Source organism: Toxorhynchites rutilus, chromosome 2 (genome assembly GCF_029784135.1).
Source record: "Toxorhynchites rutilus septentrionalis strain SRP chromosome 2, ASM2978413v1, whole genome shotgun sequence".
Lineage (NCBI taxonomy): Eukaryota > Metazoa > Arthropoda > Insecta > Diptera > Culicidae > Toxorhynchites > Toxorhynchites rutilus.
The window spans coordinates 236,848,516-236,865,968 of record NC_073745.1 but is presented as its reverse complement, the minus strand read 5'-3'; the positions used below and the strand labels follow the sequence as shown (position 1 = coordinate 236,865,968).

The window sequence follows — 17,453 nt, the reverse complement described above, 5'->3', positions numbered from 1 at the left end:
ATGCTGGCGCTCGCCGTGGTATAGTAGTGTTTCCAACTGTGCCAGGTAAGTGTTGGCACCTTTACCCGCGCGGAAGGCATGCTGACGAGGATCGAGTTTATCAATGATGTTAAGTTCAGTGATGAGCCGACGGTTCACCATACGTTCAAATGTTTTCGCTAAGCAGCTGAGCAGGGTAATTGGCCTATAGCCGTCTGCTTTACTCCGATCTCCATCTGGCTTTGGAATCGGAATAACTACTCCTCCTTTCCATTCGTCCGGGAATAAAGGGTGTGTCACATCAAATTGCATCACGGAAAAAACGCTGTAGAAATTCGCCCAGTAGACCGATCCTTTTGAAAATTTTAGACAGTAAAATAAAAACTATTAAACAACTTTTGGCATTTTCTTTTTATTCATACTTCGAGCCCAAGCCCGTATGCTCGCACCTTCCTCTTTACCCCGTCCATAAGGTTCTGTACAACGTCAGGTTGTAGTTTTTTTTGAACAGAAATCCATTTTCTCTTGAAGTCCGCCTCCGATTTGACAACTTTTGGGTTCTTCCGGAGGGCCTGCTTCATAATCGCCCAATATTTCTCTATTGGGCGAAGCTCCGGCGCGTTGGGCGGGTTCATTTCCTTTGGCACGAAGGTGACCCCGTTGGCTTCGTACCACTCCAACACGTCCTTTGAATAGTGGCATGAAGCGAGATCCGGCCAGAAGATGGTCGGGCCCTCGTGCTGCTTCAATAGTGGTAGTAAGCGCTTCTGTAGGCACTCCTTAAGGTAAACCTGCCCGTTTACCGTGCCGGTCATCACGAAGGGGGCGCTCCGCTTTCCGCAAGAGCAGATCGCTTGCCACACCATGTACTTTTTGGCAAACTTGGATAGTTTCTGCTTGCGAATCTCCTCCGGAACGCTGAATTTGTCCTCTGCGGAGGAGAACAACAGGCCCGGCAGCTGACGAAAGTCCGCTTTGACGTAGGTTTCGTCGTCCATTACCAGGCAATGCGGCTTCGTCAGCATTTCGGTGTACAGCTTCCGAGCTCGCGTCTTCCCCACCATGTTTTGCCTTTCGTCGCGGTTAGGAGCCTTCTGAACCTTGTATGTACGCAGGCCCTCCCGCTGCTTGGTCCGCTGGACGAATGAACTTGACAAATTCAGCTTATTGGCGACATCCCGGACCGAACTTCTCGGATCACGTCTAAACTGCTTAACTACGCGCTTGTGATCTTTTTCACTGACGGAGCATCCATTTTTGCCGTTCTTCACTTTCCGGTCGATGGTTAGGTTCTCGAAGTATCGTTTTAGTACTCTGCTGACCGTGGATTGGACGATTCCCAGCATCTTACCGATGTCCCGATGTGACAACTACGGATTCTCGAAATGAGTGCACAGGATTAATTCACGACGCTCTTTTTCGTTCGACGACATTTTTCCAAATTTACGAAAAATTGACAGTGAAGCATGGCCAACGTGATCTATACACTCTTATCTGATTATAAGCGAAAGCTGAAGATATAATTCCTAAAAATTAAATTTCTACAGCGTTTTTTCCGTGATGCAATTTGATGTGACACACCCTTTATTCCGCTTATCCATACTTGGTTGTATAGCTTGAGCAGTGACAGCTTCGCTGAGGGCGGCAGTTTTCTTAAAAGTGGATAGCCGATGTCATCATTTCCTGTAGATGAACCACCTTTACGATCCAGGGCCCATATCAGCTCATCTATCGAGAAAATTTCGTTATACCGTTTATGATCCTTTGAATGTAGTGTTTTCGATATTGCATGTTTTTCCTTCAGGTTTATTCTCCGAAACTTTTCTGTGTAGTTATTATCCGATGTTTTATTTTGGTACTCGTCTGCTAACATGTTAGCTACTGTTTGTCCGTCATTCGTAAATCCATTTGAGAGTTTCAATGTTATCGTATTGTTTTTTCTCTTCCCTCGCAGTTGGTTGACTCTTGTCCACATTTGACTACTCGGAGTTTGAGGGTTTATGATCTGCACGAAATTTTCCCAGCTTTTCAATTTTGCTTCGCAAATAATTTTACGGCTTACTGAACGGGCAGCTTGAAATGCTTGAAGTGCTTCAGCTTTCCGGGGGTCATCGTCACTAATTCTCCGAAGTGCGCGTAGTTTTTTTCTGCGGTCTTTCACAGCTTTTTCTATAACAGGATTCCACCAAGGAACTGTCTTAGCTCCCTGTTTTCCGCTGGTTCTAGGTACGGTTGCTTCGGCGGCGGATGTGATAAGATGAGTAAATTGTTCTACGGTGAGAGTTTGCTGAGGATTTAGAGTTCTGTTGCATATATTTTCATAATGTTCCCAGTCAGCTTGATCGTAGATCCATTTTCTGCGAAATTGGGGTTCTGCTGATGTTCTAGGTATGTCAACTATAATTGGAAAGTGATCACTGTCTCCATAATCTGAAATTGTTTTCCATGTGAATTTGTTGGCGATGGAGGCTGAACAGATGGTGACATCGAGAGCTTGTGTGTATCCGGTGGCGGGATCAAGACGAGTGTGCGAGCCGTTGTTCAAGACCACCATGTCATGATCGACAGTGAGTTCAAGAATTTTGTTGCCTCTCTTCTGTGCCGAGTTTGATTTGGGCGATATTCGGCTTCCCCAGGCGATATGGTGTGCATTCAAATCTCCTAAGACAATAATCGGCTTTGGAAGCTGCTCAACTAAATTACGGAGTTTGTCATCAGCGTTTTTATCATTAGGTGATAAGTACACAGAGACTACTGTCATTTCCATTGGTAGGTGCATTCTTATGGCTACTGCTTGAATATTTGTTGGAAATACAAGCCTTTCAAAAACAGTATTCCTATGTACTGCTAGGCCCGTTCCTTGCCTACCGGAGGATGAGCAAGAACTCAGCAGAAGTAGGTATTGTGTTCCAAGGTAATTTGTCGTGATTAGATGTTCCCACGTGTTGGTTTCTTGTAAGCATACAACTGTTGGTTGATACTTAGCAAGAAGAGTCTGCAACTCATCTCGATGTGAACGGAGCCCATTGATATTCCATTGTATTGCAAATATTCGAGATGCTCTATTTGTGTTACTTTTCTCACTGGAGCTAGAAGATTCTGAGAGCGTTTCATCGTTCAGTGATGGTAACTGAGGATTTTCGGTGTTGGTATGCCCTGTAAGCGGGAGAGTACACAAGGAGGATACACATGCGCTTGAAGATGATAAACAAATGGGGTAACTTGCCAGTGGAGTTAGACTGCTCACGTCGGCAGCCGCCAGAGGTTCTTCGGTTGAAACCGGTACATCTCTAGTCGGGGCCGACGTGAGAAGCTCTGGCGAATCATTAGACGGAGTATCGACTGTTTCGAGTGGTTCATTCTGTAGAGTTATGCGGCCCACGTCAGCTGCCGCCAAAGGCTCTTCGATTAAGACCAGTACTTCTCTGGTCAGGGACGATGTGGGATGCTTCGTGCTTGACCAATCACCTTGTTTAATTCGGTTGGTGTCTGTGATGTTATTTTTGTAACTGCAGGCTTTACTCGTGCTTGGCCTTTGTTTTTGGTGGTATAACTGATCATACAAATCTGCATTACTGAGGACGTTTGACGGTAGTTTACGCATTCTGTTTTTGGTGTTTACATTATCGTGTTCCAATCGGTTTCCAATGTCGTGGTACATTTTCGTGATAGTGTGTTGTCCTTCTGGGTATATGTATTTTGGTTGATGTCCGCTATTCTGATTTAGGTATTTCATATTCTCGCTGCTATTTTTCAAAGATAGTGATGAATCCATGAGTGCGTTGACTTATGGGTTTAGCTGCGTTAGGGTTACTGGGACATGTGTGTATCCTGGTTATCAGCTGTGCCTTCATCCGATGAAAAGTTAAACTCCGAGTGGGTTTGGGATAGATAAGAGTTGTTTTTATGATGCTGTGTCTCTTCTGAGTCGGAGATGTACATAGGGATATCGTTGTTTCTAATCTTTTTTGGGGTCGACTCGCTACCGTTTTGTTGAGAGGCGGCAAGGCGTGCATTTTTTTTTTCTTAGACTCCGTGTGGTCGGAATGGGAGTTTTGTTCGGAGACAGAATCGGTTTCCATTGAAGAAGAAGCATTCTCGAGCGCTTTTGGCTTGGATGATTTGCTGTTTTTTGTTGTTGATTTTTTAATGTTGACGTTAGTTGCGGAGAGGGCAGAATGCGCTAAGTATTTCCCTTCTTGTTGGAGTTTTTGGGCGGGTTCACCGTACATTTCGCGTCTATACGCTTCATTAACAGTTCGCAATGTTTCGATTTCCTTGTCCTTTTTGGACACTGTTTTTTCAAGGGAAGAGACTCTTGCGATAAGGTCTTCAATAGTGCCATTTTTGCGTACAAGGTCCATCCTGCATTCTCCTTTTTGCATGTTCTCTAGTGCTTGAATTCGTTCATCTTTGTTTTTCAACTCTTGTTGGAGATTGAGAATAAGATTACGGAGGTTACTGAACTCGGAATTATTTGTTGTTGTGGGTCCTGCTGCGATCTGGGCTTCTAATGCCTTGATCACGGCGTCCTTTTCTTCCATTTTTCTTGTCATGGTTTTAATTGTGTGGTCTTTAGAGAGAGCTACAATACTGGCGTAAGATTTTTGTCCATGCGTAGCCTCATAGATTCTTCGGGCTGCTGGGTACGAAATGCCTTGATCGACGCGAATATGTTGAATATTGTCTTCAGTTTGGTAGATTGGGCATTTTCGGCTGCTGATGACATGGTCGTTAGATTTGCATCTTGAACAGAAAGGTTGATTTGTGCATGGCGTGTTCTTGTTTATTATATGCTGTTGACTGCAGTTTCCACATGTGGCGTCCTGCTGTTGGCAATGAGTCTGCGTGTGCCCGAATGTGTGGCATTTGTAACACAGCATAGGTGCAGGGTAGTAGGGACGGGTCCTATATCGCTGATAGCCCACGTCTATGTGCCCTGGCATCGTTGTACCTTGGATTGTGAGAATAATAGTGGCCGTATTTTCCTTCTTGTCTCCTATCTTCCTAGTAATTCGCCGAATACCTTTAACTTTTTGAGATTCAAGATTTTCGAGGATATCGCTAATATTCGCCAGCTCTATACAATTGATGACACATCGAGTCAAGTTCATTCCGGGGTGCATTGAGATTTTGATAGCCGTACCATCTGTCAACTCAGTCATCGAAAGAAGTCGCTCTATCTGATGTTTGCTTCTCACTTTCAAAGCATATGTTTTTCCTCGTGCCTCTGGAATCGCTCCTTCAATCTTGCCATTAATGCGTTTTTCAATTGAAGTCCTTAGCGTGAAGGGGTGATTTGGAAGTTTCTTTCCAGCTATTGGTTCCAGTTTCAAAACGACTAGTTCACCGTGGTCTCCCTCAGGGTCCATGTGTTCAGGTAACGTTGATCCGGTATACGTGCCATCTATCATACTGGAGAACCCTCCTCCGGGGTCCCCGGGAAGGGGGGGGGAACCCCACCCCCAGCATCACCGCCGATGTGGTGGAATGTTCTCGTCAATCTGTTGACTTGCTACCAAGGATTGGTCGCAACTTGTATGCAAGCTATACTGTCTTTGTTGAATGACAATGCTGATAGTGATGACTGCTTTTTTCTGTCGCCTCGTGGTAGCTTTTCTTTTACGGATACACTATATTACAATCGTTTTTTCCACTCACTTAACGGGAAAATTCGAAATCTTCGTGTTTGGCCGATGGCCAGTCGGTTGGTGAATGATCTGCAAATAAATGAAAAAGATAATCAGATTTCACTCGCGGTAATACGAGAAAGATTGGAACCCTTTGCTTGCACGACCGATCTCAGCGAAACCGAATGACGTAATGTGTTGAAAATATATTGATTTCAGATTCATGTGCGAGATTATCCAAAATTAGGAGAAGTGCTTGCAATGCTTGACAAGGGCTCATTCTAGTCGCAGCTTGTGCGAGAAAATGGCATTTGGAGAAAGCTGTGAAACCGCAAAATCCACAAGTGAACCTTGACAGGATACGAACCTACGAACACAGGAATACAGGTGGTTAATTGGTACAATTTGCTTGACTTTTCTATCGAGTGTTGCCTTTCCAGGTAGTGATTGTTCTTCATCGTCGTAACATCATTTGCTTAATAATTTCAACTTCAACCGCTTCGAACTCCTGTTGCGCTATTAGTCAAATGCGTTTTTCACCTATCTTTGGTCTTAACAAATCGTAATTGTATAACTAATAATTTCTCTTAGTACTGCAGAGATATTACTGTGTTTCTTGGAAGAGTGTCTTAAAATTTGACCTAAGTTTTATCTAAATTACATTATATCAATTCAATATGTTCCACAAAGTTATAGGTGACATTCAAATAAATAACTTTGCCGAAGACACTAATAGTTTTTAATGAAACTATTCTGATGTACAGTGGTAATATGTCACTTCTCCTTACCAAATTATTCAAAAAGGTGCACGTCTGTGCATCCATACTCAACATCATTTTATTCGTCAAAGTTTGGAGTATAACACATACTCCGTTTCGAACTCTGGGACTTTCGGGAACATAATTTTTGATGTCAATATTGCAGCCTTATTTAGTCCATATTTTAACCTTTTTTCTTCATACCTCATCTTGATGTTCATCTACAATATATTGACTTACAATTCGATTCCAGTTTCTAGTTTGCAATCAGAGCTCAAATATGAGTTATTTTGCAAAAGTTTCACTGCAACTGGTGGAATAAATTTGATTTTCTTTTCGGATGTTAAAAGCAATTTTAAGAAAACATTGTGATTGTTAACCTCTCTGCAAATTGGAATTTTTTAGGTTTACAATAAGTATATTATTAAAAAATGTAGCATTTAACAATTATAATTAAAAAAAACTGAATGTTTTCCTAAAATTGCTTTTGACATCTGATCGATTGCGATCGAAAATTGGTAGGAAAAATGATTCTGGTATATGCATGAATTTTGGTTATCAGTAAAGTCCCGGTAGACTTCGAAATAAAACAATCTTTTAAATTAGTGACAAAAGCAACAAATTCGCTCACTATAATTAGAAAAATTACCCACTGGACTAATAGTTTTTTAGTTTGTGTTTTTCAAAAAAAAAAAAGGAAAAAAAATTAAAGAATTTTTTAATTTAAAAAATATAAACTCGTTTACTCGTTTTACTCGTTTGAAAATATTAAACCATTTTTAACAAAAAACTCATCGGAAAAAAATATTTTAAAAATTTAAATACAGGTATTTTTTTTCAAAAACATTTTTGTTTGAATTCTGAAAAAATACAAGTGATTCTTATAACGGAAGAAGGGCATTGCTACAGGGGAATAGTTTTTCTTTTTTTTAATGTTTCACTCGTAATATTTTTATGTGTTAATTATCGAGATAGACATGTTCTACAAACTTTTCTTTCTATTTAGGAACATGTCAAGAACATGTCAAACGCGAGATGTTACTAGAGCAATTCCACGATAAAACAGCCGATTTTCACGCGACCCTTTCCGATTTTACGTATGGTGGGAGCTACCTAAAATCAAAATTTTCATTATCAGATGATTGTTTTTATAAATGTTCAGAATTGTTCAGAACCGTTTACCTCTTTTCAAAAAATCATAACTAGATCTAGATATCTGTTTTCAACATGATGTACAGTGAAGTTGTAGGAAAATCAATTGGATAACGTTTTGAATACACTATTGAAAAATGTTACTCAAAAATCGAATTGAATATCAAAAATGTTTATAGCTTAAGGGTGTCCTCTACGACATTTTTTAAAATATACAATACATATAATTTCATAGAAAATCAACAAAGTTTGACGTATGACAGAAAATTTAACAAAGTTTGACGTATAGTGGTGCCGTGTCGGATTCACCAAAATGAAGATAGCTTTTTTTTAAATTAATGAAATTTCAATACTCTGCGAAATCGTGACCATTTAAGAAAAGTAAAAATAAAAATGGGATCTACATGTGATTTTACATTGAAAAGAATGTTTAACGTTTCATCCGAAGACTTTTCTAAGGGTCTTTTCAAAAGAAATCTAATTTTTTGGAGATTTCAAGTATGCAAAGTTGCTTAAATGACCAATGACTTTACACCCACAACGTTTCACTGCAATCTGAGATGGTGTTGCCAACTTCTAAGACGAGTTGGCAGGAAACTCGTCTATTGCCTATTGAGACTCATTTGTTCTTAGATGGATTTAGAATAACGGGAAAAACTGATTGATCATGAGCAACATCTGTTTTTAAATAGTTGGCGACAGCTATTGGGTGTGGAAATCACATTTAATTAATGTCGCTGTTCCACAATATACTGACCTTGCTAGCATAGTTTGACATTGAAAAACTGTGTTTTTCCAAGAATCAAGCCGTTGACAATGTTTTTCCATTAACTGCATACATTTTGCTTACGTCAAAATGCGTGATTACAGGAGTATAGCTGACGAGGCTAATCATGTCACAATGTTCGCTACAGGTATAATGAACCAAAGAATAGATTTTAACAAAATCTACGTTGAGACAAATTTTTGAAAAAATTCTAAAATGATGTTTTTATTTTTACATTTTTTAAACTTTCATCTGTAAAATGTCGCATATTCAATCATCATATCTTCATATCTTCTCTATGATTTTATTCCTTTATATGAAATCATTATCAGACATAATTTTTGTTCAAGATTTTACCCGACCTGCAGAGGATGTAAAAGAGTAAACCTTTTACATACAACACATATCTGATACGTTAGAGTTAATTTTAATACATGATTTTTGTTTCAAAAGCATGCTTATACTACCTGAAAATCCATTACCATTTTCACGAATACATGCTGTGATATCATGAAAATGAATTGCATTTTGATATGAAAATAGCAAAGGCTGTGTCGGCGTTGCTCACGATAGTGTCTCGCAAGAGAATGTATTCCTTTTTACACCGCTTCTGTTGATAGTGTCGTAGGAATCGCAGTCGTTCGCTCTCTCTTTCGCGTACATGTCGACCATATATTGTTGATAGAGCTCTTCACAACGTAGAATGAAGTTTTCCTGACCGCGTTAAATCATCATATGATTTTCATCGAGCGCACTCTTTTGTTTGTTTCGTCTCCTCTGTTCATAATGCTTATACACATTAATTCAAAAAGAGTAATGATGTTTATAGTGAATGAAGTTCGTATGGCAGGATCTTGTTGCTAAATGCTTGTGCAATATCCGTCTTGTTTTTTCAGAACAGCTGGAGGATTTTTCGTCAAAGATATTTCGGTACTTTCGTATTAGCGTCACCGGAGCCGAAATACAATAGATAGCAATTACTTAACCGAGCAAACGTATGCCGTCCGACGCTCGGTCGGACCTAACTAAAGGATCGTCTACTATGTTTCAAACTAGCTTAGGGCCGTCTCTGTTCCTTATCCCAGATTGATGGGGACTACGTCCCCATTACGTTGACCTCAGAATAAAATACCCCAAATCCCAAATACGCATTTTCGTAGCACTAAAAAATGACCAACAAGGCAACAACAATACAAATAATATTTGAATGCCAGTGCGAACAATAAAAATGCTATCTATTATATTTCGGCTTCGGTGACGCTAATACAAAAGTACCGAAATTTCTTCTGATTTGCACATTGTTCAGACAATTCAGAATGGATGTTAGATAGTGAAAATTTGTGGTTTTATGTATGTTTGAAGTCAAATTTAAAAAATATACAAAAAGAAAATTATTCAGAAAAAAAAACTTTTTTTATACATCGACACTAAATATACGGTAATCAGTATCTTAGCGGTATCATATATAGTTTACGATCTATTCTCATGCCTAACAATTTTTTGCGCATAATTCCATTGGACTCAGTCAAGCCGTTTCGGAGGAGTTCGACCACGAACACGAATTTTTTATATATATAGATAATTTTTGTAATATTTTAATTGATTAGCCTTTGCTTTTCATTTTAATTCTAAATAGAAAAAATTGCATCATAAAAATGCATGTTTTATATTATTTGGTTCGACTTTCAGTGTTGGGCATTTTCCGCAATCATTCAATTAGAGACAGTGTTCATATAAAATATTCACAAGTGCGAAGGTTGGCCTGAACTGTTAGTTGAGGCAAATATTAATTTTACTGTATTTTTAGTGTATGAACAGAAAATACGAAGAATAATACATAATATTTCGATATCTGGTCTCTTCATGGATCGTCCAGCAATAAGCAACACACCAGACGATTAAGACCAGACCTTCACGATCAACTAACCCGATTACCGTCAATGACAAGTATGTTAAATTATGTATACAACGAATTGAATGAAGGTAAAAAAAAGCTTCGTATCGCTCCTGCTTGTGTTTGTATGTGCATATGCAGGATCAGAGAACGGTAGCATTATGATGCCGTCAAAGTGTAAATAGAACATGAGAATATGAGGACCCTTTCCGACGCGCAGTGTTTTTAAAAGGCCATTTTTATCCGTGTCTGCTTGAATCAACTCGCCCTTGTCAGTCCAATTCGATATTAACATGACTTTCTGGGCACTCTAAAGGGGGATTTCAGGAAGAGCCTGTAACCAGAATGGAAAGACATATGATAACTATACTCGAAAGATTATACTTGATTTTGCTTGACAAATTTGAAATTTGTTTATTTAAGTTAACTAAACATAAATGATAGAAAAGTTGGGCGGAAGCTGATTCCTGGAAAACGCGGTTATGATACGGAGTTGAGATACAGCTGTATGCATAGTACTATATTTTGTGCGAACCACGTGAATGCTTGATTCTGCTGTTCTCTCCATATCGGCGGCTCTCATTATTTATTTGTTTTTATCCGCAAATGTACGCGAATTCTTTCATCACCCCATTCAGACAGATATATCACTCATTCTACCTGTACTCATTCACAATCTCCTCCCCTCCTTCATGGCCACATCCCGGTACTCAAGCCTGTTTTGCTGCGACAAACGCGATGTGTAACTGAAGCACATTTCATGAGGAAGGGAAAATCGCGATTTGCCACTATAGAAAGAATAAAAAGCAGACAGTGAAGACATGAAAAAACAGGAGCAAATAGTAAAATATATTTATAATATTCTCTCTATGAACCACGTGTACATTTATGCCTTCCTTTGAATTGCACGGTAGCATTGGCATTTTTCTTGGCCAATTCAACACTGTGCTACGACCAAAGCGCACAGCAGGAGATCCGCGAGCAACCGGACCTGCACTGGAAAGGATCGTATAACATTTTACAGACTCCGCGAAAAAGGAAGAGCTCAACTGGCACCTATTCTTTGTATTTCTCAAGAAGGACTAGAAAAAGACAAGCAAACTCACTTTAATGATATATGGCAGAGTGTAAATAGAGAAAATCAGATTGCGGTTTTATGATTCAGATTGATTCAGATTAGTACTGCACGAACATCGGGTGCGAGCAGAGCTGAGGGCATAATCCATAGCGCCGAAACAAGCGAAAGGATAACACGTTGTTTTTCGCGAGAGCGTAGAGAATTTGGATGATTTGGAAAATTTATGGGAAAAGATGCTGCAGGACAATCGAATGCGTTTACCTCTATTTGGCTTGCCAGCTAGTTTGACATTTGACTCCTTTCTTTCGTACTACAATCGTTCCTCTATGTTTTCTTTCAGAATCACAAATCGACACCATCACCATCAACGTGTTTCGGCCGCCGGAGAACATCACCAAGCGATACCAGCGCTACGAATGCCACTCCAGCAGCAGAACTCCAGAAAATCTGCGTCACACCACTATGTATCCAACAATATGATAGGCAATGGTGGAATGCCATCGAAGCATCAGCAAGCTCCGATGGGCCATCCCCCAAAGTCACTATCGTACCACCAGCATCACCATCCCACCCACCATGGACATCCGAACACGATCGTCATCCCGGTGGTATCTGCGGCAGGTTCTGGTGGGTCGAAAACACGCATGATTCCAGCCCATGATCGTAAGTTGACGAAAAATCGGTCGATTCAAGAACACTTCTAAATTGATTGTTTCCGCCTTTCAGCCAAGAATATTAGTAAACCCCACAGTAATGCGTTATTAGCAACAAACAACACATCGTCAAATACGAAGGGGATCCACCAGGTGGAGCCCCCTATTCAGCTATCGGGAGGAATCCCCTCCTCGACCACCACTGGCACGGTCGGAACCAACACTAGCAACACAAGTACCACTACCGGCACTGTGAGTATCCCAGTTGGTGGTAGCGGTGGCGGAGGAGGAGACAGCAATATTGGAGGTGGTGCAGTTACGTCAACCGCCTCCTTAGCGCCCATTGTGGAATGTTCTTCCGATAGCATCCCGAAAGATTCCACCTCACAGCAACTGCAGCCTAACCAACTGCCGTTGACTGTGTCGGAAACCTTGGCAAACAATAAAGAGAAAACACCAATGTGTTTAGTTAATGAATTAGCACGTTATAACAAACTGCAGCACCAATACCGATTGACCGGTGAGTCGGGCCCCGCGCACAAAAAGCGCTTCACAGTCACGCTTAAGCTGGGCGATGAAGAGTACACTGCGGAGGGTCCGAGCATCAAGAAAGCCCAACACACGGCGGCAAACGAGGCGGTCGGTAAAACCAAATATAAACATCCGCCGGCCAAAACCAGTCGGGCCAAGTCTGGCGGGAAGACTAGCATAGGAAACATCACACCGACCGTTGAATTGAACGCACTGGCGATGAAACGAGGCGAGCCGACTGTTTACGAAAGCGAAGAGGTACATCAATTCATATAGGCTTGATCAGTTTTTCGGTTTTAAATACTGTGTTTATCCATCCCGTCAGGTGGTTGTTACTCCCAAGTATACTCATCCACCTCCAGGGCGTCCCAATGCACCCCAACCGAATGTTAGTGGTGGAGGTCACAGCTACTTTCCAGCTCCACCTCCTGGGACACATTACAGTTGTTTCCATCGGAACAATGGTATGTACAACAGCGCTCCTCCAACGGGCGTCCGATATGGTGCTCCACAACATCAAACTTACGGTAGACGCAATCCAATAGGTGGAAAGATGGATTACCATTCTCGCGGATATTACTACAACCATCATATGCCACATGTGCCTCAGTCCGTACCAGAACTCTACAAGGTTACACTGCACGTGGGCGAGAGAACCTTCCTGGGAGAGGGTCACACATTACAGGCAGCTCGACATGATGCAGCAGCACGTGCACTAGAGGTACTGAAACCGCTCACTCCGGATACTAATAACGCTGGCTCCGAGTTTCTCGATACCTCGCTTGATAGTGACGATCCAAACTCTGAGCTGAAATCTCCAATCTCTCTCGTGCACGAGATGGCTCTGAAACGCAAACTGAGCGTTCAATTTGAAGTTCTCGGCGAAAAGGGCCCACCCCATATGAAAGTCTTCACGACACTCTGTAAAGTGGGCAACATCATCACGGAAGGCGAGGGCAATGGGAAGAAACTTTCCAAGAAAAGAGCCGCTGAAAAGATGCTGGAAGAACTTAGAAAACTTCCTCCGACTGCGCCAGAGAAAAGCACATGCAGTTTACTGAAGCAGAAGCGCAAGCTTCCGCTGCCGAAAAAAAAAACCCGCAACCTCATCAAGGAGAACGCGGACGAAGATCCGCTGGACATGGTGAACCCAATCAGCCGTCTAATGCAAATTCAGCAGGCACAAAAAGAGAAGGAGCCCGTGTACACGCTGTTGGAAGAGCGCGGCCTTGCCAGGCGTCGGGAGTTCATTATGGAAGTGTCAGTCGGTGGTATGACCGCCACCGGTATGGGACCAACAAAGAAGCTCGCCAAGAAAGAAGCAGCGGAAAGTTTGCTGGTAATGCTCGGACACGTACGTTCGCCAACGGCGAATGCTTTCTCACCCAACAAGGAAAACATACCGGTGGGTGCAAACGAGATCGCTGAGAAGACGGGAAGAAAAGTTACTGATGGCACGGGAGCAAGTACGGTCGGAAAACATGGTGGCAGTGCCGGGAGACAGATTGTTCCCGGAGTGTTGCAGTTGAATACAGGTGAGAAATATCCGATAAGGGGCTCAAATCAGGGGCTAATTTTGGAACCAAAACCCATCAATTTTGATCCAAAATATTCCGAAGGCAAATCACGAAATGATTGCGCCATAGTAGAAACATCGGTAAAAATTTGGTATATAGTTTGTGTCATATTTTAAAGCTTCACATGAATAGTTAGGTTTGATTGATTCGCCCTGACCAAATACATGATTTTTATTCTCATAATGCTTCCCAGTAACCCTTGAACAGTAAACTCAGATACTTCTTCCTCTGCTTGTTTCCTTTGACTTTTTTTTTTGTAGTCGGGGCCGTTACCTTCAAAGCGTTTTTCCACTCCCTGAAAAGACTGTCCATCAAGATCAATTTGAACGGTTGGACTTCCTTTTTAAAGGCAAATTTAAATAGGTTTTTTAAGCGAAATGTGTTACCAGATGACGTCCTGGTCACGCTAGGCCTAGGAAATGTGTTATATGTCCCCCCTCCGACAATACTTTTCGTTTTCGAATGAAAAATCAAATTTATCGAAACAAGAAGCGTATTTATTATAATATTAGATAGGACGAACAAGAAATCACAAAATTTTCACGCGATGGTCACTGAGACTGACAGTTACAAAGTAAGAAAATTAATAAAATATTTTTTTTATGTTGAAATGAAAAGACTCGAATAAATCTTATAAAAAAAATCTTTGGGAGCTGAGACCGACAATGATATTGTACAAGTGGAAGGTATTTCGTCTGTTTTGCTCATGTTATGAGGAATTCTCCTTTCTGTAGCAAATCGTTGGTCATTCCGGTCAGCCTTTTTAATGGTCATTCCGACTAATCCGAAAAGCAAGAAAGCAAAAAAAAAATCCACTTCGTTGAGTCTGATCACAACGTTACTCAGAGATGGTCTTTTAATTTGCAAATATACTGCGCTGATGTACTTCATGTAGTACAACGCATCAGAAGTACAGATAGCCGAGAAGTATCATAAATTTCTGGTAGGAGTAACCGTGCGCTTGATCCAGTATTTGAGTTGCACAATACTCCAGTGGCTATCAGCACATGTGTGAAACATTTCTCAGCGATCAGTTGAAACTGCGAGAAACGAGTAAACAGATTAAACAGTTCTAAAAATGTCACACACTGTAGATTCTTAGCAAAATCATGTTGTCCTCATAAGCCCAAACAGTTGTCTACAAACCCTATGGATACTGCTTTTTTGTTTTGCTTTCTCACCTTTTCATTTTTACTATTAAATAATTTGCTTTCGAAGCTGTTCTGAAAATATTGAAGCTATTGAAACAAGTTTTCATGCCCAAAAAGTAAACTCACATCTCTCGTAGATCTTTTATCTTTCGAATGATGTTGTTTTCATACCACTTCGTTCCTTCGGTAGAGAGATATTAACGCTCATAATCTTGTACTTCGAACGTAACCCCCTCGTTTTCGGGACTTTGTATTTACACCCCAGTACAGAAATGAAAGATGTAGTAGGGGAACTGGGGGTAAGCCCGTCATTGGAGGTAAGACGTCGGTCTTCCTTCTGCCCCTTGAGTTCTACTAGGGAATTCTCATTAACTATGTTTTTGAACAATGTACATGTTAGTATTTATTATTTTAGACGTTTTAAATCAAATCCAACCCACCGTGATTCGTCAAATGTTAAAATATTAATTAAAACAAACGCGAGTGCCGATGATGTGCAACCGGATGTAATTTTTCGGTAGTGGAGTTTAAGCTTTTATTCTTGAGAAGGTTAGACCAATTAATTTATAGAAAGTCTCCTTAAAAAATGTATGCTGTTGGGGTAAGACCGTCACCCTTAGGTGGAATAAGCCCGGCATGATTTCCAGTTAGTTGAAGGTTATTGGGACATATTTTTCATCTATTTCAGATGCCTCGCAGCTCCTGAGGAAATCAAACTGTGACAGTGGGTCCCAGGAGAATCTCAACCTTGCAAAAGAGGCTATCGTTGGTGGAGTTTCCGTCGAACGTGTCTCCAAGACTTTGAAATTCTCATGTCTACATTACAAGCTCGAAACTAGGACATAGATTCCATCGAACTAGTGACTGAGTTGTAGTGTAGTTTGAGGTGCCGCATGATAGATTTGCCTAATATAAAATTCCTTTTTTTTCATATTCCATGTTCACCGGAGCTTGTTCCGACCATATCTTCGGAATCAGTTGAGCGATTCAGATCATATTCGATAGCGATATATAGAATTGGAATACCTCCCATTTGGCGGTTTCAACATTCAAACTGGTTCAGCTGGTGTCAAGTGTATTTATTGACAAATTGAGGGTGCCGGTGTTACTCCCATGGGGTGCCGGTTTCACCCGCACTGGTTGGTGAACTCTGTTTTTATGTCAGCTTTGAAAATTGACTACTACTTGCAAAATTGCCGTTTTAAAAGTACTAATATTTCTGGGAACCGCGATTTAGAATTGCTGCTGCTCGCGCCGTGTGTTGAAGAGATCCCAGCTACGTTCTATCCGATCAGGGTGTCTTGTCGAAGGTCGTAATGCATCAAGAGTGTGTATACGAGATGGAATGATTCGGTAAAGTATAACGGCCGTAACCAGCAAGGTTATCACAATATACTCGCGGTGTCACACACATAGTGACTTGTTTTGTTAAATAATACCATAAGGAATAACCAGTTACTTTCATTCAAAATCATGATTGATTTTTTAATATAATATACTTGTCATGGTCATGGGTGTCACCCTTAGGACCGCCATCACCGCCCCCCGTGCACTACGCCACTGAGTACAAGTTTTGTTTTATATATTCAAGTTTCGAGTTTCCAGATTCCAAGCTTCCTTAACAGGAACACTCTGTATGGTTTTGTGTATAGTTATAATTATTGTATAATATGCCCAAAGTTCTTTTAAGATGTTGAACAGGCAACTCTCGAATACGGAAAGGCTTTTTCGCACCGTGTTTTGTTGTAGTTAGAAATATGTAGATGATTGGAATGTCTCAGCTTTCATATTCATTTTGTACACTGATTATATTTCCAAAAGATTTGGATGGTTCCGACGTAATAATTTGGATAATGTGCTGTGCTTCTTTATAATTAAATATTCAATATTTATTTATTTAACCCTTTCCCGTACAACTTCGAGTCTCACTCGTGTGTACTTGAATAACATAGGGCGCTAGAACACTCAGCAGGCTAATGAAATCACTTGATGTGTGACGTATTAAATAATACGGGAAGAGGTTAATATTTATTTAATTACAGACATCAACAGGCTTAACATAATTGCCCCAAAGAAAACTAATTCTAAAAAAATGCTACCCACTATATAATTAAAAATTAAACTTAGAGCTACTTAAGAACAACAGAATAGAGCACTGTGAGGGACGAACGAGAAAGGTGATCACGAACACGAACTACAAAGATTGAACACACGACATATACTGTTTATGGTGTAGCCATTGTAGCCGTAATTAGTTCGAGATGATGGAAGGTACAAATAGTTT

The 17,453-nt window shown here is 40.7% G+C and overlaps 1 protein-coding gene across 4 annotated transcripts in view; it reads left to right on the top strand.

Annotated features, from left to right (window-relative positions):
* The window catches only part of LOC129764518 (maternal effect protein staufen), a 65,355-nt gene that overhangs the window by 12,657 nt on the left and 35,245 nt on the right, over positions 1-17,453 (top strand). For 3 of the 4 annotated variants that reach the window (XM_055763686.1, XM_055763685.1, XM_055763687.1), the window contains exons 3-5: positions 11,598-11,920; positions 11,984-12,699; positions 12,767-13,976. In XM_055763686.1, coding sequence (XP_055619661.1) covers positions 11,598-11,920; positions 11,984-12,699; positions 12,767-13,976 — 2,249 coding nt within the window. The remainder of the gene's footprint in view (positions 1-11,597; positions 11,921-11,983; positions 12,700-12,766; positions 13,977-17,453) is intronic. The other variant, XM_055763689.1, reaches the window with a different exon arrangement.